Here is a 24,134-nt window from a genome sequence, read left to right as displayed (position 1 = left end):
CAGCCTGGTCTACAGAGTGAGTTCCAGGACAGCCAAGACTACACAGAGAAACCCTGTCTCGAAAGAAACCAAAAAAATAAAAAAATAAGACATATTTTGTGGGATGTTGCTAGAGTAGATGTTACAATTCAGAGGTGACAAGTTGTTGATGGTCTTCAATGTTATGTTACCTGACTGCTGCCTTGTAGTAGTGACTTCTAGACTTTCCAAATCAGAAGAGAACCTATAGATGTTATCTGTTAGTTTCTCCCATGGTTTTCAGAAATTCAGTCATCGATGTCTCAAACAAATACTGTGCTTAATTTTGCCTGTGTACTAGAAAACAGCATAGCTTTTTATGGTTTCATTTACCTCACTGAAATAATTTATTTCTGTCTATGGTGTGCCTTTCATTGCTAAGACATGCTTTCTTTTTATGAGTCAGTTAGTGAATGCAGAACACCAGTTGGATCCAAAGGACCAAAAACAAATTGAAGCCAGTCAACTTTCACATAATATTGTTTCAAGGTTTACCATATTTTTACTGGTATTAGACAAAATATATTGGCCATTTATTTGCTGCCTGATAAGAATACATAATTAATAAACCTGAGTATTTAATTCAGAATCTGTCCCACCAAACTCTCATTGAAACTTTTGTGTGAGACTTTGGAAGAGGCATTTTCTGAATGGCAATCTTAAAAGTGTTCTAATACATAAAGAAAATTATTTTTCTTTGCCAGGAAAATTATGCATAGAGGTTACACCCCAGAGCAAAATAGCATGGATTTCTGAAACTCTTTGTATTGGTTGTGGTATTTGTATTAAGGTAAGTGATATTTGTTTGTTGAGTCAACAAAAAAAAATGTGAAAATTTTAAGTACTTTAAATTTTTTTAAAAAGACAAAAGTATAGGACAAATAAATTAAAAATAAATTTAAGAAAGTAATATTCTTAGAACAATATTATTGCTTTTTTAAGTTAATAGACCACTCTGGCCATCTTAGAACTCACTCTATAAACCAGGCTAGCCTAGAACTCATGAGATTTGCTTGATTCTGTCTCCCAAATGCACCACTACTACCTGGCTACTTTTTTACTTTTGTTTATTTTATAATCTTGAGAGTGTGTGCATGTATGTGTGCTCCTGTTTGGGTACACCTGTGCCACAGTGTACATGTGGAGATTGGAGGACAAGATGCAGGTGTAAGTTCTTACACAATGTAGGTTCCAGGGATCAAACCCAGACTATCAGACTTGGTGGCAAGTACCTTTACCTATTATACGATCTTGATGTCCCCCAAACCCAACTTATTTATTTACTTATTTAATTTATTTGGGAGTTCCAGAGAACTTTAATGGTAGTTTGCAAGATGGTAGGATTTTCTAAGCCCCTCTCTTTCTTTTGAGGGCATCAAAACATAGCATAAAAACTGTGAGGGGAAATAAGTGTGTTGGGCATTAGTTAGGGTGGGAACTCCACAGCAACTTCTTCTCTTGTTCCTGCTGAGGTGGGTAGTTTGGGATTTGTTATTCCTTGGCGATCATGTAGACTATGAGGTTTGTCAAATTCAAAGTCATACCTGAAAATGAGCTTGGCAACGTGGCTGTTGAGACCAGTGTCAGTCCCAGCCCAAAGATGAAAGAGGGAGTAGTTCTGCTGTTAAAGTCACAGGAGATAACCCAGTCCTCATCGTAACCCAGAGTAGATGTCCTTTAGACCTCCCTCCACTGTTTGCTTCACTGCCTTCTGATGCCATCATATTTATCAGCTTTCTCCAGGTGGCAGCAGGTCAGATCTACTATGGAAGTCCATGTCAGTGAGCTTCCTAATCATCTCTGTGAGGACCTTGCCCACAGCCTTGGTGAAGCCAATGTATGCAAAGATGATGTTCTAGGAAGTCCCATGTCCACCATCACAGTTTCCCAGAGGGGCCATCTATAGTCTTGGTGGAATGATGGTATGGACTATAGTTCTGAGTCCTTTAGTGATACAGAAGTTGTCGTGGGTGACCTTGGTCATGGGGACTAAGCAGTTAATGGTGAAGGAGGGAATACTGATGCTCTTGAGTGAGTTATACATCCTATGGTTAATGCCCTTCACAAACATAGGGGCATCAGCAGAGATAATGACCTTTTCAGCTCCACCCTTTGAGTGGGCTGTGGCCTTCTCTGATAATCAAGATACGTCAGCACCAGCATCACCCTGTTGATGTCGGTAGTTCACACTCCTGGAAGATGGAAGTGGCCTTCCTATCAATGAAAAGTTCCCATTCCCAGCCGTGACTGGGCTGTGGAAAGTACCATGGTTATAATCACACTGGAACACTGTATAGCATGTAGTTGAGTTCAATGATGAGATCATTGATAGCAACAGTACCCATGTTGCGTGTTGCCAGAGTTGAAGGCAAACATGCAGTCCAGGCACCCAATATGGCCAAATCTGTTCACTCCAACCTTCACCATGTTTCAGGGAAAAGGCTGGCACTGCATAAGAAGGTGCACCTGTCTCTGGACCTGGGAGGAGCAAAGAGCCCAAAAGCAAAGAAGTTAATGGGTCAGTGAGATACCCTGGAAGAAAAAGGCACTCGTTGAGCAAGTCTGATTACCTGAGGTCGACTTCACTGTAGAGAGAACAGCTCCACAAATTTGTCCTCAACATCCACATGATGCACCATGGCATGCACACACAAGATCATACAAACCAGTCACGCACTGTCCACATAATGCACCGTGTGTGTGTGTGTGTGTGTGTGTGTGTGTATATACACGTGCACACTCACTAATAACAGTAAACTTTTTAAAACAATCATATATAGCTAGGTACAGATATTTCTAACTAGATTATTTCTGTGCATTGAGCTTTTTATTATATAAAAATATAGCACATCTTTTCCAGAAATTTTTAGAGATAAAGTATAACTGGCATTATAGTTTTTCAGGTCTATTTATTTTCATTTTGAGACAGGTCTCTGTATAGCTCCAGCTGACCTGGAGTATGATATAAAGACTAGACTGGCCTTGAACTCCTAGAGATCCATCTGTCTCTGCCTCCCAGGTGCTGGGATTAAAGGTGTGCACCTTTAGGGAGCTGATTTAGAGAGTTCGGTGAATCTTCATTTCAAACTGAGAACATAAAAAAGAAACAATTTCATAAACAGTTAAGCAGGTGCACCATACCTGTCTCAAATTTTAAATTTACCACTCTCAAGTAAAAATACAACTAAAATATCTTAAATTTAATCTAAAAATGCTTCGCTATATCTTATATATGTATTTATTGTATTTATCCCAATAGTATAATTCTAAGCATCTTACATTTTGTTATATAATAATTGGCATTTGACTTATAAGTCATAAATTTCCAACTTATAAGAGAGATTTAGCAACTGATATCTTAAGTTCTTAGATATTTTTGTTCATAGGTAATATAAAAAGGAACTTATTCACCAGAGTTTGGAAACTTCCCTGTAAATTGTTGAACATATAATCCATGGTTGTACTATATTTGTTTTTGAAAACTTATTCAAGTATCCAGAAAAGTTATATGCATTCTGGAAATAGTTTTTCCTATTTTGAAAAGCATAAGCAGGAAATATTATTCCAGGCAAATATTGCCTAGTCCTTCATCATGTGTGCCTGCCTGTATGCTGGGTGTTAGGAATCTGGTATGAACATTATAGTATCGTCTGTTCTATTTTGTTTTTGATGCTGTAAGAAATTAATATTCCAAAGTTTTAGATGTCCATCTGAATGCCTAAAACACCAATTAAATAAACTCTTGGTGATGGGAGAGAAGGGAAATATATACATCCTGAACACTGAGTAATCCACATTATTTATAAATGGTGTGAATTTCTTTTTCAAGTCACATAAGAGTTTAAAATCACCTGTAGCCTGCATTGATGAAAAAAGGAGAGTACAGAATATAGTTGTAAAAATTTAGTAGTATGGCTAGGGGGCAGAAGTTATTAGAAAACAATTTTTTTTCTTTTAATTTGCTATGGTTGCAGTACATCTGCTGAACGGAGCTATAATCTGACCTTATCTATCGTCTGTTCTTTAGAGATATTTTTCTAGCCACATTACTGTTGCCTTTTTCTTTAACATGCATGTGTGCATGGGTAGGTCTGTGTATGAAGGCCAGAAGTCACAGGCCAGGTGTCTTTCTTGATTACATCCCTTATTCGTTTCATTTATTCATCTTTGTTTTATTTTTTTGTTGAGGTAGGGTTTCTCTGTGTAGCCTTGGCTGTCTTGGAACTCAATCTATAGACCAAGATGACCTTGAATTCATAGAAATCCAACTGTCTCTGCCTCCCAAGTGCTGGGACTTAAGGTTCACAACTCTTTTCTTTTCTACTCTTTTCTTTTTTTAAAGAGAGGCTCTCAATTAAATCTGAACCTCACTAGTTTTGCTAGATTGACTGCCCACCAAGCCCCCGTGGATCCTCCTGTTTCTACCTCCAGCTTTGAGATATTAGGAACACACTGCCATACCTGGCTTTCTACATGAGTGCTGGGAATCTGTCTAAGCTCAGTTTAGGAACACACTGCCATACCTGGCTTTCTACATGAGTGCTGAGAATCTGTGTAAGCTCAGTGTTACACACCCTAGCTGTCTCCCCAGCCTTCAGGCTCCCACTGTTCTTAGTGGCATCCTTATATTTGGCCATTCTTGTTCTGTGGACATTTGTCTAATAGTCAAATACTCATTGAATAAGTTCTGTTGATGTTTTCTTTTTTGATATTAATTTATTTAGCCTTGAAACATTCTTAAGATAGAAGGATGAGTTATAACAGAAAAGTAATAAACTTTGATCCAATATATAGGCTATCTATTGTCAGGATAGATATAACCCTCTCCCCCAAATGATAAAATCAAGACACCTTAAAAGACTTTATCTATAGGGAAGAAGCAAACAAGGACAGGAAAGAAATCATTTCTTTAAGGGAAAGAAAACATCTGTTACAGACAAATTATGGAAACTATTGAATAGTGTCTAGGTTGTATCAGTCATGAAGAATATTAAATTTGTCTATACAGCTATAATCTTCAAGGAACCTGATTTTTATTTTTAAGTAAATTCTCTATTTGTAAAATGTGTGCTTGAAAGATTTCACTACTGTTAATTCATTTATTTTATAAATTAATATGTCATTCTTTATTTTAAATAACAGAAATGTCCCTTTGGCGCCTTATCTATTGTCAATTTGCCAAGCAACTTGGAAAAAGAAACAACACATCGTTATTGTGCCAATGCCTTCAAGCTTCACAGGTATATTCCGCTTTACTGAGTCAAGAGTAGAATCCCCTAAGAGTTTTCAGAATGTGGAAGAAATGATATTGTACATCTACCAAAAAGGAGTAGAATATTATAAAATGCAAGGTTAATTTATATGTCTGCAGTTGCCAGGCATTTGAGCCCCGGCACTCACGAGGCAGAAGCATCTATCTCTGTGAGTTTACAGTCTAGGATACATAGTGAGATCCTGTCTCAAAACAAACAAGCAAAAAATGGCAGCAGTTCATTCTAGTTACTATTTCAATTAATTTTTGAGGGACTTTAAAGTAACTACAAATGCCCAGTTGAATTATGTTGTGAAGATACAGAAAGTAGATGTCTGGAAGATAAAAACTCTTAAATTATTCTAAAATATGATAACAGTTAACAGTGGTTCATAGTTCCCTTACCCCCAAGTAATCTTTAAAGAAAGTTGCTTTGTTTTTAATTATCAACTAACCTCATATCCCACAGGAAATGCTTTACTGACTTGGGCCTCGCTAAATTACTAAGTCTTTAATGCTTTGTGGCTTTTCAGGATGGTATCTCTGCGTTGCCTTTAAAGACCAGGCCGGCCTTGAATTCAAGAGATCTGCCTATGTCTGCCTTCTGAGTGCTTCTCACTGCTTGCTTTTATCTGCTGAATATTAGTATATTGAATCTGAAAGTCTAGGTTTTATTAATTAAAAGGTATTTTCACTCTGCCAGCTCTTAAGGAGCCAACATCAATAGGAAATTTGGTGTGTGGGGCGGGGAATGACAATGTGGTTTTGTAACTGCTGTGAAATTTTTATCAAAACATTTTGTGTGTTTAAGCTGAGCCTTAACTATAAAGAAAAATGTTATTTTTGATAAAGAACTGGATAAAGTTTGGAGATTTATTCATTATGGATACATTTCTAACAATTAGTTTCTCTTGGCTGTTTTCTCTCCACTAATAGCCACTAATGCTTAGCATATATTTCTTAGCTTATTAATGGTATATAAGTGCTTTAAAATATATCATTCGGTTGTTGTGAACCTCTTCTAATACAAAGTTGGTTGGTTTTCCTGTATCGTGACAGGTTGCCTATCCCTCGTCCAGGTGAAGTTTTGGGATTAGTTGGAACTAATGGTATTGGAAAGTCAACTGCACTAAAAATCTTAGCAGGAAAGCAAAAGCCCAACCTTGGAAAGTATGATGTATGTATTAAAGATTGTGGGAATTAATGTGTCTGGGTCTCTTATGAATTACTTTATGAGCGTGATGGGTATAAGTTTTTCTCTGTCTTATTATTTTAAGTTAATTTGTTGAGTTCAGTTCAAAGGTGTTAAATGTTCCAAGTTTAGTTTGGTTTAGTTTGGTTTTTTTTAAGACATGATGTTACTATGTAGCTTCAGAGGACCTTGAATTCAGCCTCCCAATACTGGTTTACACTGCCGTGTACTGATGTCACTCTTGTTGTTGACATTTGTTTGTGTGTATGTGACAAGTCTCATGTTCCATCCCTTTAAAATTAAAATGTTAGTGTTGCTTACCGGAAAATTCCTAATTCTCTAAAACTTTTGAATTAGTATGCCTTGATTTGAAACTAAGTCTGCTTCCAACCTTAAACTAGAAGACCTCTAGATATGTTTAATTTTATTTAGGAATTGTACCCTTTGTATTTTTATCTTAAACTCACATAACAATTATATTTCTAGGATCCACCTGATTGGCAAGAGATTTTGACTTATTTCCGTGGATCTGAATTACAAAATTACTTTACCAAGATTCTCGAAGATGACCTAAAAGCCATTATTAAACCTCAATATGTAGATCAAATTCCCAAGGCTGCAAAGGTCAGTTCGCTCATAGATAGAAGTTATAGATTGTAGATTATTGGTAGGACGATAAAAGTTCTATCAAAATAGACTTATTTTACTTTGTGAAATTTTTGAAAGGAATATAGTGATAATTTTCTGTTGTGACAGGGGACAGTGGGCTCTATTCTGGACCGAAAAGATGAAACCAAGACACAGGCAATTGTATGTCAGCAGCTTGGTAAGCATTTGAGTAGATGCTTTTAGTAAACTGCACTTGGTCATAATCCTCTTGCTGGGCTATGGGTTGCCAAATTCATGAGGAAAGCCTTAGTAATTACTTTATTGTTATACTACACAGTTTTAAACTGGGGTATCATTCAGACCCAGACTCAGACTCAGGACATGCAGTTTGTGCATTCTGCCCAGGAGAGGTGAAATGGAATTTATAACATTGAACACAATGCTTCTGATTATTCTTTGTAGATTTAACTCACCTTAAAGAACGAAATGTCGAAGATCTTTCAGGAGGAGAGTTGCAGAGATTTGCTTGTGCTGTCGTTTGCATACAAAAAGCTGATATGTAGGTTACTTTACACTTTTTGTGTATCTCAGTCTTTGTGAGTTTGTATTTGTAATGCTGCTAATTCAGCAGTAATCTTGAAAGAAATAATTAATAGAGACATTTAAGTGTTTGATTTTGAAGTGATGTGTTAAAGCAGTTGTATTTCCATGACCCAGTTTCCCTTTAATCTCTCCTTTGCTTTTATGAGTAGTAATTTATACCTTACATAAACTTAAGCTCTCCAATCGAGGTTAGTAAGCTTTCTAAATATCTCAAGTAAAAGATGGCCTTTAGACTAGTCAGTATCAAAATGACAAGCTCTGTGAAGAAGACATGGAATAAAAAAAGGCTAGTCTCCTTTCTGCTTACTAATCTTTCCTCCTGTCAGATATTTATTATTTCCATATTTTTCCATGTTGCTGCTCTAACGTATAATCCAGCCCCGTCTTCACCACCAAGTATTCTCTGACATACATTCTCTGCATGAGAAAGCATCTGTGTGCATTAGTTAAAGTCTTTGGACCTCAGCCTGTTAAGACAGTGGCTCTTTGGGGCCCATGAGATGGCTCAGCTGAATAGGGACCTGACACCAAGACCTACCACCTGAGTTGAATTCCCTATACCCGTAAGGTAGAAAGAGAGAACCAGCACAGGCAGGTTTTCCTTCAACCTCCACATGCAGGCAGTGGCACCCCTCAGCATACACAGTAAAGACGATCGAAGAACAGAACAAAAAAGGGCTCTGCAAAGTAATTCAGACTCTATCAGAATATTTTTCATGAGAAAGTGCCAATTAATGAGAAGGTACAATTGAAGTCAGTCCAATCTTTGAAAGCTCTCCTCAAATTTGTAGGTATACATTTCTGCTTTTTGGAATAATTTTCTTCCTTCTTCTGAACAGAACAGAGTTTTACCATTATAAGTAGCTTTCCTTCATTGGTATATGAAATTTTTCATTCTGATAAATCAGAAACCATTATTGTGCTACTTAAAAAGGATAAGGTATAGTTATGTTATTCAAACTTGCTTTTTTTCCCCTTAGTTTTATGTTTGATGAACCCTCTAGTTACCTCGATGTCAAGCAACGTTTAAAGGCTGCCATTACTATTCGATCTCTAATAAATCCAGATAGGTAAGTATAAATCCAGTACATTTCTATTTTCTTCTGTTGAGGAAATTTTACAGATATTTAAATATTAGACATTCTTGATTTTCATCTCGATCATTTATAGTAACCACCAGAATTTTTCTTCATTAGAACAAGGTTCTTAGTGCAAGACTCACAATTGGTTATCTCCAGTTCTGTGGAAAGTACTGTTTGGACGTGAATGCTTTGGAGTCATGTAAAATTGTGTATTGGACGTGAATGCTTTGGAGTCATGTAAAATTGTGTATATCTATTCTTTGTGTATGTTCTTGGGGAAAACATCCTTAATTTTTACTAGAGTTTCAAAAATAAATCTTAATTTTATATAAACACAACACATACTTAAAACATAATCACCATAAAGATGGTGGTATTTACAGTCTCACTGAACAAAAAAAGGAATTCTTAACTTTTATGATAATTCACAAAACCATTTGTTGAATACGGTACTTTGTAATTTCCAAATTTTCTTAATTCACCTTTTCCCTGATGCTTCTGGTCACTTTATTGGGTCTTTAGGTAGAGTTCATATTTTATGGGAACTTTAGAGAGAATCCACATTTTGAAGTTGAAGGAGCATATACAAGGCTTGGTACTTACTCAGTGATGCAGTCTTAAAACTATCATGTGTAGAAACAAATAACAATGCACTCGGTAGGACTGTACCCTCAACTCTTGACTACATAAACTTTTTACAGGTAAGAGTACCAGAAGCAGCTGTCCCTAAACTTAGTGAACATATACAGCAAGCTAGAGTACTAGAACACCATCTGGCATTCTGAAAGAACCTCTCAAATAGTAACTAACATGAGAGTTGTAAAGTATTCAAAATGTAGGGATTTGATGGACACATGTTCAAAAGCCAGAGAAATCTAAAAAGCAAATGTAGAGAGGACTGTGCAGAAGGCTCAGTTTATAATGTGATCCCCTGAAAACATGAAGACATGAGCTCAGTCCCCAGAATCTTAGAATAGGCCAAATAGGTGGCATGTCTGTACTGTAAAATCAGTGCTGTGGAGGCAGAGGCAGAAAGATCCCTGGTGCATTCCAGGTTCAGTGAAAGATCCTGTCTCCAAAAATAAGATAGGAATGTTGGCCTTTGTCCACCATGAGTACACACATGTACATAATAGTTACAGAGATGCACCTACACTCAAAAAAACTTGTACACACATACACAGGGGGGAGGGAGGGGAGAGAGAGCGAGAAAGGGAAAGCACAGCATTAAAAACTTGCTGAACTAATTAGATGAGTTAGGAACGGCAATGGGAACATTAAAACTATTTCTAAGTTAGTGACTATAACTGAGAAAATGGCATTGAAATATAAGGGAGATTTGAAAAATAGTGATTGTAGTTGGAAGACTATTTGATTGTTTTAAGAGTGAAAAACAGACAGGTGGGCAAGATGGCTGAGCAGGTAAAGTCATTTGCTGCTGGCAAACAGTCCAGTAATCCCGAGCACTCAGATCAAACTGCATGGAGAGCATGAGCTCCATAAAGTTACCTGTGATGTCACACAGTGGCATGCCACAGAGCTCACAGTGATGGTAGTGATGGACTTTGTTGTTGTTTTGGTTTGGTTTTTGAAGACTATGTATCCCTGATGTTCTGAAACTTACATTGTAGAACAGGTGTGCCCCTGCCTCCTGAGTGCTAGACCACTGTGCCCACCAATAAATATTTTATTTAAAAGCATGAAAGGATCATGGCTGATAAGTTTTCAGAATTTATAAAACTCCCAACTTCTCAAACATAAGTTCAACAAATGATCAATAACACCTAGGTGCTTCGAATTGAACCTAAAAGTATTATTGATAGTCTTTTTTCTCTCTCAAACATTACATCCTGACCTCAGTTTCCCCTCCCTTTGCACTTTACAGTCCCTTCTCCATGGCCCTTTGCTGCCCCAGATCCACTTCTCCCTTTCCCTGAGAGAGAGGGGGGGAGAGGGAGAGGGAGAGAGAGAGAAGAGAGAGAGAGAGAGAGAGAGAGAGAGAGAGAGAGAGAGAGAGAGAGAGAGAGAGAGAGAGAGAGAGAAAGACCTCCCAAGGATATCTACTGAACATGGCCTAACAAGTTGCAATAAGATTAGGTACGAACTCTCATGTCAAAGATGAACAGGCAACCTAGTGGGAGGAAAAGAGACCCCCTTACTCACACTGCAGTCCCACAAGTATACCAAGCTGCACAACCACAAGGTATATATAGAAAACCTAGCTGAGACCCATACAGGCTTGGGGATGGCTGCTTCAATCTATGTGATCCCCTATGAGCTCTGCGTAGTTGATTCTGTAGGCTTGTTTTCCTGGTCTTTTAGGCCCCTCTGGCTCCTAAAATGCTTCCTCTGCTCCTCCTATGGGATTCTCCTGGCTCCTCATAGTGTTTGGCTGTGGGTCTTTGCATCTACTCCCATCAGTTGCTGGATGAAGATACTCTGATGACAGTTATGCTTGGTTCCAGTCCACAAGTATAACAAATTATTAAGATTCATTTCAATGAGTTTTTTGGTTCTATCCTGGGTCTCTGGGTTGGGCTGCCTCTCATGGCCTATGCCTCAAGTTGGACCAGTCACTGGTTAGTCACTCCCACAAGTTCTGTGCCACCATTACCCCAGTACATCTTAAAGGCAGGACAGAATTGTAGATCGAAAGTTTGTGGCTGGGTTGATGTCCAAGCCCCCACTACTAGGAGCCTTGCCTGGTTATAGAAAATAGCGAGATTGGGCTCCATATCCCCCATTATCAGAAGACTTCCCTAGGAGTTCCCACTGCCCCAGATGTCTATATCAACACACCCCCTATATGTCCCCCAATTCAGGTTGTCTCTCCTAGTACTCTCTCCCTCCATCCTTCCCTCACCCATCTGATCCTTCCTGCTCCTATCCCCAACTGCCCCAGTCCACCTGCAAAATCTATTCTGTTGCCCTTTCCCAGGGAGATCCATGTAGCCCCCTTTGAGCAATCCTTCCTACTTAGCTTCTCTGGGTCTGTGGATTGTAGCATGGTTATCCTGTACTTTGCCAGTTAATACCCACTTATAGGTGGGTACAAGCCATGTTTGTCTTTCTGGTTCTGGGTTACCTCACTCAGGATGCTCTAGTTCCATCCATTTGCCAGCAAATTTTATGATGTCATTGTTTTTAACAGCTGAGTTATATTCCATTGTGTAAAATGTACCACATTTTCTTTATCCAGTCTTCAGTTGAGAGACATCTAAGTTTACAGTTTCTGGCTATTAGGAGAAAAACTGAACATAGTTGAGCAAGTGTCTTTGTGGTATGGTAGACTTTGGGTCTATGTCCAAGAAGGGTATAGCTGGTCTTGAGAAAAATTTATTCCCAATTTTCTGAGAAACCTCTAAATTGATTTCCAAAGTGGCTGTACTGCACTCCTACCAGCAGTGGAGGAGTGCCCCCCTTATTCACATCCTTGCTAGCATGAGCTGTCCTCTTGAGTTGTTTGGTTTGGTTTGGTTTGGTTTGGTTTGGTTTGGTTTGGTTTGGTTTCAAAGATAAAAGGAAAGAAAGCTATAACAGGAATGAACTGATCTTATAAAAACTGATGATAAAACTAGATTTTATAAGACTTAAATATGAGAAAGAGGATAACACACCTTAGTTGTAACGTGCAGTTAAATCAAGCAGAAACAATAAGTAAAACACTTTTGTAGATGTACCAATCTGTGTGTATTGGTGAGTTGTAGTAATCCATGAGTAATGGTAGGCTGATGGAAAGAAGCTACAGAGATTGTATCAGTTCTGAAACTGTCAAAGCATGCATTCATTCACTCTTTAATGGTATAAAAATCTTGTAGATCATATCCTCCAGAAAACAGTAAGGAATCCAAAGTAATAAACTGGAACTTTGATTGCATATATTGTCTGTTTTTATAGCACAGATTGCTTGAGTACACAGGTGCTGTGTTCTTAAAACATCAGAACTTTTGATTACTAAGTTTTCATTTGAATACAAGAAAGGCAAGAAATTTCTTTAAGAAGGGGCTTTCAAGAGTAGGAAAAATACATTTGCATATTGGAAAAGGTATTCCTACAGTGAATAGAAACTAAGTAGAATTTTAAAATGTGAGAATGTTGGTAAGTGACTGTTTAAGAAGGAAGGGGTGGCCCTTAAACATACAAATTAAGAAATGCATTATTGAGAAGATAAACAGCAAGTTGTAATTTTTTCTGCATATAAATAAAACAGTAAGATACATGAAAATTTAAAAGCTCTTGAAAATCTGAAAGGTTTTGTGTGAGCATGATTATTGTATTTATACAAACAAGAACTTTATGTAGGAAACTAATGTTTGACATTGGTTTTGAAGATACGTGTGTGTGAAGTAAGTGGAGGTGAAGGCAACATCTGCATAAAAACCTCATCGCTGCAGTGTTTGATAGTTTCTGTCCTAGCAATAGATTTTTTAAATCATCTTAGTTGAATCTATCCTGAGGAAAATATTTTAAATAGGAACATCAATAATAAGCCTCGTATAAGAAAATATTGTATGGCTTTACTATGTTCTTTATACTTTTTTTATTCTTTTTTTTTCTAAGATTTACAACTATAGTAGAAAAATAGATTTATATAAATAAGAATCTTAGCTAATGATGTTATAGTAAATCTAAAAATAAAAATCTGTTTTGCTTTTCAGATATATCATTGTGGTGGAGCATGATCTAAGTGTATTAGACTATCTTTCTGACTTCATCTGCTGTCTGTATGGTGTACCAAGTGCTTATGGTGTTGTTACTATGCCTTTTAGTGTAAGAGAAGGTAATTTGAAAACCTGTTCATAATGCAGTAATTTTCTTTTTCTCTAATGCCTAGAAATGTATTATTGTTGACATTACTACTGCATATTGCTTTAATACACACACACACACATATATATATGTATATATATATATGTGTATATATATATATATATATATGTGAAACTGGCATTTTGTAGTTTCATCATTGAGGAAAATGTATTGTAAGGCTATATAGGGTTACAGAAAAGGATTCTTTTCTTTTCTGAGAACTTTCTGGTGGGAGAACAGAAATCACTTCCCCTGTTGTTCTGTCATCATGAATCTGAATGTTTTGACTTCACAGTATTTGTCATCTTCAAATTTATCTTTAGCAGGCCAGTACCTTTGGCAAAACTCGTAACATTCCTCCAGTACCCATCCCATTTTCATATTTAAAACCTAGCTGTAACCCCTATCTTGTATTTGTGACACTTAGACTCCCTAAAAATCTAATGAGATAGTTTAATGTTTTTAAACAAAATAAATAATTTGAAAAATAAACTTACATTGTATCACAGTCTAGTTATATCAGTATTTTAGTTTAGAATGTGGGTGGAGAAGGAATGATTATAACGTATGTACTGATATTTAAGATGAATAGCTATGTATTTTAGGGAAAGCTTGGTGAGGTGGTCCGTTTTCTTGCCAGTAGTCTTTCCTTTTGTTTTTCTACACAGGGCTTCTCTGTAGCCTTGGCTGTACTAGCACTACTCACTGAGCTTCAACTGCTTATGCTTCCCAAGTGCTGGCAGTGAGAGCAGGTGTCTCCATACCCAGCTTCTTGCCAAGAGTCTTACACGTTTTTTAAATACAGGTTAAAACCTTCAGGATGGCTCAGTGGCTAATGACACTAGCTGCCAAACATGACCTAAATTCTAGCCCCAGAACTACACCTTGTGGCAGGAGAGAATCCATTTCCAAAGTTACCCTCTTAATTCCACACATGTGCTTTGGCATGCACAAACTTAACAGACCTGCACACACTCACAAACAATGAACAAAATTCATATTAAGAGAGCAATGAGGGCCTGCCAGATGACTCAGTGCTTCTTGTGCAAGCCTGGAGACCTGTGTTTATTCAGTTAAACTCATGGAAAAGTAGGTAAAGAACTGACTCCAGAGTTGCCCTCTGACCTCCGTCTGCACACCATGGCATGCATGCAAACACAAGTACACAAAAACAATACGGGATCTGAAAACCAAATTTAGTTTTTAGATTTTTTTTTGTTTTGGTGGAGTGTTTGTTTGTTTTGCCTTTGTTTTTAAAGACTGGAACTCCCAAGGCAATGGCAGCACAAACTTTTTTGTATGTTTGTTTGGTTTTGGTTTTTTGAGATAGGGTTTCTCTGTATAGCCCTGCCTGTCCTGGAACTCACTCTGTAGACCAGACTGACCTTGAACTCACAGAGATCTGCCTGCCTCTGCCTCCCAAGTGCTGGGAGTAAAGGCATGTGCCACCACCGCCCAGCTCCAGCTCAAGCCTTTATTCCCAGAACTCATGAAGCAGAGGTAGGTGGATCTCTGTGAGTTTGAGACCAGCCTGGTCTACAGAGCGAGTTCCAGGAGAGCCAGGGCTACAAAGAGAAACCCTGGTGAGAGAGACACAGACAGAGTGACAGGCAGGCAGACACAGAATACTCTGGACCGGCCTTAAATTCAGCAATCTTCCTGTGTACATGAGAATTCTTTGTGTTACAATAGTGTACCATATTGTGCGTGGAAGCAGTAGTTAATGTTTCTCTTCAACTCACAAGTACTACTGAGCACCTGCTTTGTGCCTTACTGTAATGTAGAATCAGGACGATATATGGATAAACTCAGTGGTCATTCTTGAAAGTCCCTCTTGTAAATGCTGGGGCTTCACAGTCATCCTGGTGAGGTTTAAATGGTGAAGTGAAAGACTGTACTTCATCCTTCTTGCTTCCCCTTCAACCATTATTAAGCTGGGTGTCTGTGTACACATTTTTTTATGTATATAAATTTATATATGCATGCAGGTTCTATGAACTGTACAGGTGGCTATTATTAAGACTCATTTTCAAGTTGACAGGTCAGCTAGCACAGAGAAAATGTAGAGACCACATTGCTTTTTGTTTTTTAACCAAAGTCTCTTGCTTCTTTAATTAGTAAATGGAGCACTTAGACTAAGTTTTCTTCACCAGAGGTTTTGGTTTTAATTTTTGACTCTACATTTTCACTTTTTAAATATTTGAAGAATAAAAATGAAACTTTTAGAAAAGTTGATTTGTCACTCCCCAGGTTTCCAGTCCACCATGTGCTTGAGTATAAATATCCCTGACCCTGCTCCTGGTCCAGAGGAGAGACCGACTCTCCTTACTTTCTAACCTGCAGCTACTTTCCCCATTAATATACAGAAGAAATGCTGAAACCAAGGCTCTCCTTATATTGACATACATAATAGTCTTTTGGTTTTCTATTTGTCTGCCATTGTGAATGTTTTAAGAGGGGTTTTGTGTATAATTTTAGTTTCATTCACTAGAACACAATCTAGAAAATGGTTTTTAATCTTTGCATAATGAAACAAAAAATTAATTACTTTTTTAAGAAATTATAAAATTAATCTGAGAAAAATACAGTAATAACTTCCCAGTATACGGCTATCTCAAAGCAGTACTCGCTACTTAAAATTGCTTATTTTAAAAATACATTTTCCAAAGTATTTTGTGTCAGTTGCATACCTGAAAATGTACAATTCTTATGTATGACCTTTTTTTTTTAATTTTTCATTTGTTTGTTTACTTGTGTGAGTATGTGGGCACATGCATGTACATGTGTGTGTCAGAGGACAGTTGTCAGGAGCTGGTTATCTTCTTCCAAACTGTGAGGTCCCGGGACTGAACTCAGGTCATCAGGCTTAGAAACAAGCACTTTTATCCACTGAGTCATCTTTTTGCCTCAAAATGACAATTTTATATCAAAAGGATGTCCTGTTTCACACACTTATATAAACTTAAAATTAATCCTATACCAAATGAAGGGAGTTATTTTGGTTTGGGTGGTAGAAAATGGATTTTTCTGAAGCGGGAGCTCACACTAAACCATGCTAGTCTCTTTACAGTCTAGCACCTTCTAGCTCAGCTTTCTAACTGTTAGACTGTAGGCATCCGCCATTATGCTCAGGCTGTTTTCGTTGTTGAAGCACACCAAAAAAAGCTCTAGTTTTTGCATATATGCAGACTTATTAACAAAGGTATAAAGTATATATATATATATATGTATATATATATATATATGTATTCCCAAAAATCAGTCTTAATCATTACTTTAGATTTGTTTATATTTTTTTTTAGGTCTTTACTAATCTGATGGCAATTTTTCCCCAACAGGCATAAATATATTTTTGGATGGCTATGTTCCAACAGAGAACTTGAGGTTCAGGGATGCGTCACTTGTTTTTAAGGTAGCTGAGACAGCAAATGAAGAAGAAGTTAAAAAGATGTGCATGTATAAATATCCTGGGATGAAGAAAAAGATGGGAGAGTTCGAGCTAGCAATTGTAGCTGGAGAGTTCACTGACTCTGAAATCATGGTGATGCTGGGGGAAAATGGTAAGCCCTAAGTTTACGATGGTGAAGGCTGGGTGTGTAATTACCTGCTCATGGAGAACTGACTTAAGGCTAGCACCTGAGTTTGAATCCTTACATTTATTGTTTTAACCTTACAATTTTGTGGTATTTACTAATTTTGTTTCGCTGTTGTTGAAACAGGTTAATATTATTTTCACTAAAAGTATGCAATTTCTGCTCAACTGATTTTTCTTTGAAGTAAACTAGTGAGCACTCACTCAATCTGCAGAGGAAGTGAATGCAAATAGGCAGGTGGTGACTCAGTCATGCCAGCTTTAATGATTTCCTTGGATACCTGTGTTTGGAATTTTTCTGATTCGAAATTCAGAGCACTCTGTCTATTGGCTGGGCAATGGTGGTGCATGCCTTTAATCCTAGCACTTGAGAGGCAGTGGCAGGTGGATCTCTCAGTTACAGGACAGACAGGGATACACAGAGAAACCCTTTGTTGGAAAAATAATTTATTACTAATATTTTCAATATTAAATTGTAAGATGAAGATGAATCTCACTACTAAATATCTACTATTGCTTTTATGATTTAAAGGTAATTTATAGTGTGGTATTGCAGTTTATAAAACTGTAGAAGATTTAATATGAGATTGCCATGCCAGGCGGTGGTGGCACACGTCTTTAATCCCAGCACTTGGGAGGCAGAGGCAGGCAGATTTCTGAGTTCGAGGACAGCCAGGGCTACACAGAGAAACCCTGTCTCAAAAAAGAAAAAAGGAAAATGGAGATTGCAATATATCAGGCTTCAGTAAACATTTTTAATTTTGTTAAATTTTTTTGTACAAGCTGTGAATAGGCATTTCTATCATAAAATAGCCTATTGTACCCTTAACAGATTGTGTGGTAATTAATACAAATGCATTTTTTTAGTTAGTCCATAAGTTGTGTGGACTAATATTTATTAAAAAGCATTGGTGTTCCTCCTAATAAGTTTAGGCTAGTATTTAACAAGTGAGAGAGAATTGTTTCTCTCTTAACTGTCACATAATGTCTTCAAGAGAAATTTCTCTGATTATAACAAGAATATTTGGAATGTAAAGGGTTAATTTTGTTTTTGTTGTATTATCAGGTACAGGTAAAACTACATTTATCAGAATGCTTGCTGGAAGGCTTAAACCAGATGAAGGAGGTACTGTCATAAACATCCCTTACCCTATCCCATAGAGTAAATGTTAAAGGGCTGGGCAGTTTTTGTGTCATTGTAATTGTGGATTTTTTGCAGGAGAAGTACCAGTTCTAAATGTCAGTTATAAGCCACAGAAAATCAGTCCCAAGTCAACAGTGAGTCATTATTTTAATTTGACTGTTAAAATGTATGTTTGATGTATGTGTGTAACTCTTTCATCTTTTGCTTTAGTAAGGGGCTAGGGCATTAGCTCAGTGGTAGAGTATATGTTTAACATGAGTTAAATTACTGAGTTTGATCTCCACCACAAAAAGAACATTCTAAAACTCTTAGCCATATTGGCTTCCATACAGCACAGGCTGGCCTGGAATCTACTATGTAATACAATACCTGAGGTTCCCAATCCACCTACTGTACTGCCCAAGTGCTGGAGCTAATGGGTATATGGTACCACATCTGGCTCTGGTCAGATCCTTTCTAGCATAGAACTGTAAACGCCAACAATTCTACTCACTAGCATAGACCTGAGCAATATGCACACTTGAGCACCAGAATCAGTCCAAAAAACCCTCTTGTCAGTCAGCTGATTGATGATAGATAACTTAATATATTCTTAAAATGTAAGGTTATTCAGCATTAGGGAAATTAAATTCTGGTAAACTGTTTCAAGTATAAAACTTGAGAATGTTATACTGAAGCAATCAATAGTGTCCTTTGATTTCTGAAAGTATTATGTTGAGCTTCTTACTCACTGACATTGTATGTTCAGCATCGCAACACTGACCCTGTTACACATTTCCCCCAGATTACAGTATTTTACATGATCGGTTTCAGGTTCTCACACTTGGATCTGTTCCATACAGCAAGTAAAAACCATTTTAGGATTCAATTATGAATAAGAGAACAAGATGGTGTGCATTGTGTGTTATAACCTACAGATTATCCAACCCACTTTGACATTTAGAATTATTCCTGCTCTTCATTATTTCTCCCCTGAAACATTCATTTACTTTCTGCCTTTCAATTTTAAGATTATTATTGCCTTTTTATTCACATACATGATTAGGGCAATTATGTACATAAGTAAAAAAATTGAAAAAGCCTCAAAATGAACAAGATGGTGAATAGGCATTAACACTAGATCTGCTCAGGCATGGTGATACAGGCCAGCCATTGATACCAGCACTCAGAGGCAGAGGCACCGTAATTGGCTATATAGTGAGACACTTTATCTAAATAAAGAAAAATAAAATAAAATTGATATTGGTGACAAACTGAATTCATTTTGGTCTGAAGTTAGTGCTACTATTTATAAACAGAAAAGTCCTTTCCTGGTAATTTATCATCTAAATTTTTTGTTCCTTTAAAACCAGGGAAGTGTTCGCCAGTTACTGCATGAAAAGATCAGAGATGCTTATACTCACCCGCAGTTTGTGACTGATGTGATGAAGCCCTTACAGATTGAAAACATCATTGACCAGGAGGTACCCTAACATTATCCTTATACATCTGTATGCATCATTGTTTCAGACTTTGAATGTCTACATGTTTTCTGAACTCCAATTAGGTACAGACATTGTCTGGTGGTGAACTTCAGCGAGTAGCTTTAGCTCTTTGTTTGGGCAAACCTGCTGACGTCTATTTAATTGATGAGCCATCTGCATATTTGGATTCTGAGCAAAGGTTAATGGCAGCTCGGGTCGTCAAACGGTAAATGTCATTCTTGTAGAATATCATTTTGATTGTGTGTGCTGACATACAAATCTGTGACTTCAAAGCTATGAAAGGTTTGCAATTGTTGTGTTTCAGTTTCATTCTCCATGCAAAGAAGACAGCTTTTGTTGTAGAACATGATTTCATCATGGCCACCTACCTAGCAGATCGAGTCATCGTTTTTGATGGTGTTCCATCAAAGAACACAGTTGCAAACAGGTAAAAAATGCTTTTTAAAAATGTTCAAAAGTAAAATTTAAGTTCTAACAGTTGGAAAATTATCACATTCTAAATTTCCAGTAAGGTCAGAAACACTTATGTCCTATTGCTTTCTTGTCTGAAGCAGGTAGCTACTAAGTCAGTTTCTTATTCTGTGACAACCCTGCCCCCCAACTTATATATAGACAATACTGTGTAGGGCCTTACAGTAGTGTTAGCCTAGTATACAGTACTTGACCCAGGTGGATAATCTTACAGACCTCTTACCTTTTCTTTCAGTTTAACTTTGTCAGTTGATTAATTCCTTAAAACTTAATTTTTATGCAGAATAAAATCCAAAGAATTACATGACTTGCCCAACAACATAGTTGGAGCAGATGCCAAATACACAACACTGACCCACAACAGTTTAGGTGTAGTGTTTTACCCTCTTACTGTTCTGCCTAGATCTGTCATATTATAAGGAAACTAAAAATTCGGATCTGTCTATGAGATGTTATTTTACCACTAGTACTAAACCTACATTAAGTTGCATCTTATAAAATCACCTATACACAAACACATTTTAGGCCCATAAATCTATTTTATTTGGCTCTCACACAAAACTTTTTGATGTTAAGAAGTAGGGTTAAGTTGATATTTGAATGATTCTATCAAGAAGTAGAAGTACCAGCCAGGTGTGGGGTTGAACTCCTCTAATCCCAGCATGAGAGGCAGAGCCCGCAGATAGAGGACAGCCTGGCCTAATGTGTTCCAGGCTAGCCAGATGTGTATAGTAGATCCTGTTTCTAAAACACAAATGAAAGTGCCATACATCCTGGAATATGTCTTTGTTTTCATGTTAAATTCTATCATCAATTATTGAAAATATGTACATTTCAGGAAATTTCTCAGATATGTAAAATTGTTTCTTCACTAATGATCTTTTGTGTTTGCAGAAGGCTTTAAAATGTTTCATATTTTTTGTTGTTATTTAGACAATTTAAAATTAATTTTGGAGGGCTGGAGAGATGGCTCAAGTGCTTAACACCATGGATGCTCTTCCAGAGAACACAGGTTCATTTCCCAACATCTACATGATGGCTCACAACTCTCTGGTTTTTTCGTGGCAGGGTTTCCCTGTATAAGCCCTGGCTGTCGTGGAACTTGCTCTGTAGACCAGGCTGGCCTCGAACTCAGAAATCCACCTGCCTCTGCCTCCCAAGTGCTAGGATTAAAGGCATGTGCCACCACGCCGGCGGAAAGTTACTTTGATGGCAGTAACTCAGGGTAAAGTGCTTCCCTAACATGGTGCAGGGCCCTGCTTTCTATCTGGGGTTCTGCAAAAAAAAATCATTACTTGATGTTTTCTTCAACATCTACAGATCATATTGAGGTTGTTTTGTACAGAAATGTGACCAATCAAATGACGTGCTGTGATGTTAGCATTGGCGCTTGACTAAGAGGAAGGGGTACTGATGATTCTTGATCATTAGACAAAATTCATGAAAATTGTCCATTTTCCCCTAGTCCTCAGACTCTTTTGGCTGGCATGAACAAATTTTTGTCTCAGCTCGAAATTACATTCAGAAGAGACCCCAACAACTACAGACCACGAATAAATAAGCTCAATTCAATCAAGGTATGTGGATAATAAACATATCTTTTCTTAAAAATCTATACCATATCATACTGATTCTCAGAATTTGGGTTGTTTATTCCTCTGTAACATTTTGTAGTCTTGCTGCAAGGTAACAACTGTAATGTTTCTGGTGTTCTAATTATTCTGGGCCATTGAAAACTGCCTTGAGATCTGGCACATGGTAGTCCCATTAGTCTCAGCACTGGGGAGGAAGAGGCAGGTTCGAAGACAACCAGGGCTAACTACTGGATCCTTCTGTCTAAAGTAAATTTACTTCTGTTGAAAGTAAATTGAGAATTTTGTTAATGAAGAAACTTTTGATAATATGTTTAACCAATTCCTCTGGTTTTTGTTTTAAGATAGGGTTAAAATAAATATTCTCCTTTACTTATTAAGCCACTTCTGTATACTGGGTCATTTTAGATGGTAAGAGCTTAATGCTAATGAGAAGCTAGCTGATCAGGTGGAGAAGTGCACTATTACTGACCATTCTATAAACAGTGTTAAGAAAAATCAATATTTTAAGTATGTATATCTTACATAATAAGCAGTTTTAAGCTGACAATCTGCTGCCAGGAGCTTAAAGATGGGATTTATATTTGATGCATTCAAGCATCCAACAGAGTACATGCTGAGCTGCCAGGAAATGCTCTAGTAGAGTAGCCCTGCTCAGCAGCCCTGCATAGCTGCTATAGCTTCATAAAGGACAAGTGCTCACTGTGTCACTTTTTCTTTTTAGGACGTAGAACAAAAGAAGAGTGGAAACTACTTTTTCTTGGACGATTAGATTGAATCTGAATTTATCAATAAGCCATTTACTTACTGGGATTTTTATCATATAAAACTTTAATCAGGTTTTATGGCCCCACATACTCTGGAGCTTGAAGTATGATTTTTGTAATGTGACTTCAAAAGCCAGTTGTCTTGCAAATTGTTGTTTAAGAACTATTCTGTTCTTAAGATTAAACCTCTGTGCATACTACACTAACATGGAGACATTTCAGATATATCAATTACCTCCAGATTTTAATGATCTGTGGGGAGATTTTCAGTTATGTATTATATATTCATTCATGTACCAGATGCTTCCTGGTGTTGCCCATCTTTAAAATCTTGGATAAAATCTGTACTTACCTGTTTGCTAAGTGTACCAGTATAATGGAACTGCCCTCTTCTAAACTGCTGAGGTCTGATACATAAGCATCAGGGCTATAATTGCTACTTTTGTTCAGTCTGTGCTTCCAAGGAACAGTGTCTGCTACAAACACATGTTTTTGACCAACTTATACATTTTTTTAATGGGTTTTTGGTGCTTCTGAACATGTCAAAATTTATTTCAGTACCCTAATTTAACTCTGGTTTTTGTTTGTTTGTTTTAGTTCTTACATTCTCTAGTAACATTCACAGTAATGTTACTTTTATATAATCACTGATCAAGATTAAGGAGGAGGCATTTCTGAAGAATATTTGCTTCCTGTAAAACTATAGGCTTGGGCTGGGGAGATGGTTCAGTCAGTAAAGTGCAAGCTGCACACTCATGAGGACCATGTTTGAGACTCAGCAGAAATCTCTAATACCATTGCCAGGAAATGCAGTCAAGCAGATCCCTAAAGCTCACTGGCCTTCCAGCCCAACACAGGACCTGTCTCAGAAAGCTAAGTGGACAGCAATTTAGGAAGACACCAACACACACGCAACCCTACAGATAGTCTTTATAGTTGGATTTTAGGGTTTCGGTTTGAGACAGTGTGTACAGCCCAAGCTGGCCTCAAATTAGGTATCCAAGGACAACCTTGAATTTCTCAGCCCACTGTGGCTTAGATTATGCAGTGTTGAGGATCAAACCCAGGGCGTTGTGTGTGCTAGGCAAGCACTCTAACAACTGAGCTATATCCCCAGCCCTACATATTTAGACTACAGATTCTTCTGTTGAGCAACCAAGGACAACCTTAAACAACTTCTCCAGTGACTGCAAGGGAAACAGCAATACAGAAGTATCCATTGCTGCAGTGCATACTCATTTGTAGGTTTGGACATTATCCACATCTTACTAATATGCCAAACTAGAATTATGAGGAAGGTGGATTACAATGAACAGAACAGGGCAGGCAGAACAGGAAAATTAGAAATTATTTCACAAGACTTTAGATCTTGATTAATTGCAATGATAGAAAGTTTTGACTGAAACCCATTAGGCCTTCTAAAAATGAATTTATATAATCCATAAGTACATATCTGTTGTAAAACAACACAAATATACAGAAGTATATGGAATAAAATCTCTCCCTTCATCAGTTCCTGA

The 24,134-nt window shown here is 37.3% G+C and overlaps 1 protein-coding gene across 1 annotated transcript in view; it reads left to right on the top strand.

The window, feature by feature from the left end:
• Positions 1-24,134, top strand: part of Abce1 (ATP binding cassette subfamily E member 1) — a 27,902-nt gene extending 3,768 nt beyond the window's left edge. The window contains exons 3-18 of the mRNA XM_031340428.1: positions 723-808; positions 5,161-5,258; positions 6,329-6,446; positions 6,948-7,085; positions 7,218-7,287; positions 7,533-7,629; positions 8,654-8,743; positions 13,414-13,535; positions 16,903-17,124; positions 18,223-18,282; positions 18,376-18,434; positions 19,653-19,763; positions 19,847-19,989; positions 20,089-20,211; positions 21,721-21,832; positions 22,572-24,134. Coding sequence (XP_031196288.1) covers positions 723-808; positions 5,161-5,258; positions 6,329-6,446; positions 6,948-7,085; positions 7,218-7,287; positions 7,533-7,629; positions 8,654-8,743; positions 13,414-13,535; positions 16,903-17,124; positions 18,223-18,282; positions 18,376-18,434; positions 19,653-19,763; positions 19,847-19,989; positions 20,089-20,211; positions 21,721-21,832; positions 22,572-22,619 — 1,697 coding nt within the window. The 3' untranslated portion in view covers positions 22,620-24,134. The remainder of the gene's footprint in view (positions 1-722; positions 809-5,160; positions 5,259-6,328; positions 6,447-6,947; positions 7,086-7,217; positions 7,288-7,532; positions 7,630-8,653; positions 8,744-13,413; positions 13,536-16,902; positions 17,125-18,222; positions 18,283-18,375; positions 18,435-19,652; positions 19,764-19,846; positions 19,990-20,088; positions 20,212-21,720; positions 21,833-22,571) is intronic.

This window comes from Mastomys coucha, unplaced genomic scaffold (assembly GCF_008632895.1).
Source record: "Mastomys coucha isolate ucsf_1 unplaced genomic scaffold, UCSF_Mcou_1 pScaffold22, whole genome shotgun sequence".
In the NCBI taxonomy this organism is placed as follows: domain Eukaryota; kingdom Metazoa; phylum Chordata; class Mammalia; order Rodentia; family Muridae; genus Mastomys; species Mastomys coucha.
Note: the sequence above shows the minus strand (reverse complement) of the source record. Positions and strands in the feature narration are given on the sequence as shown.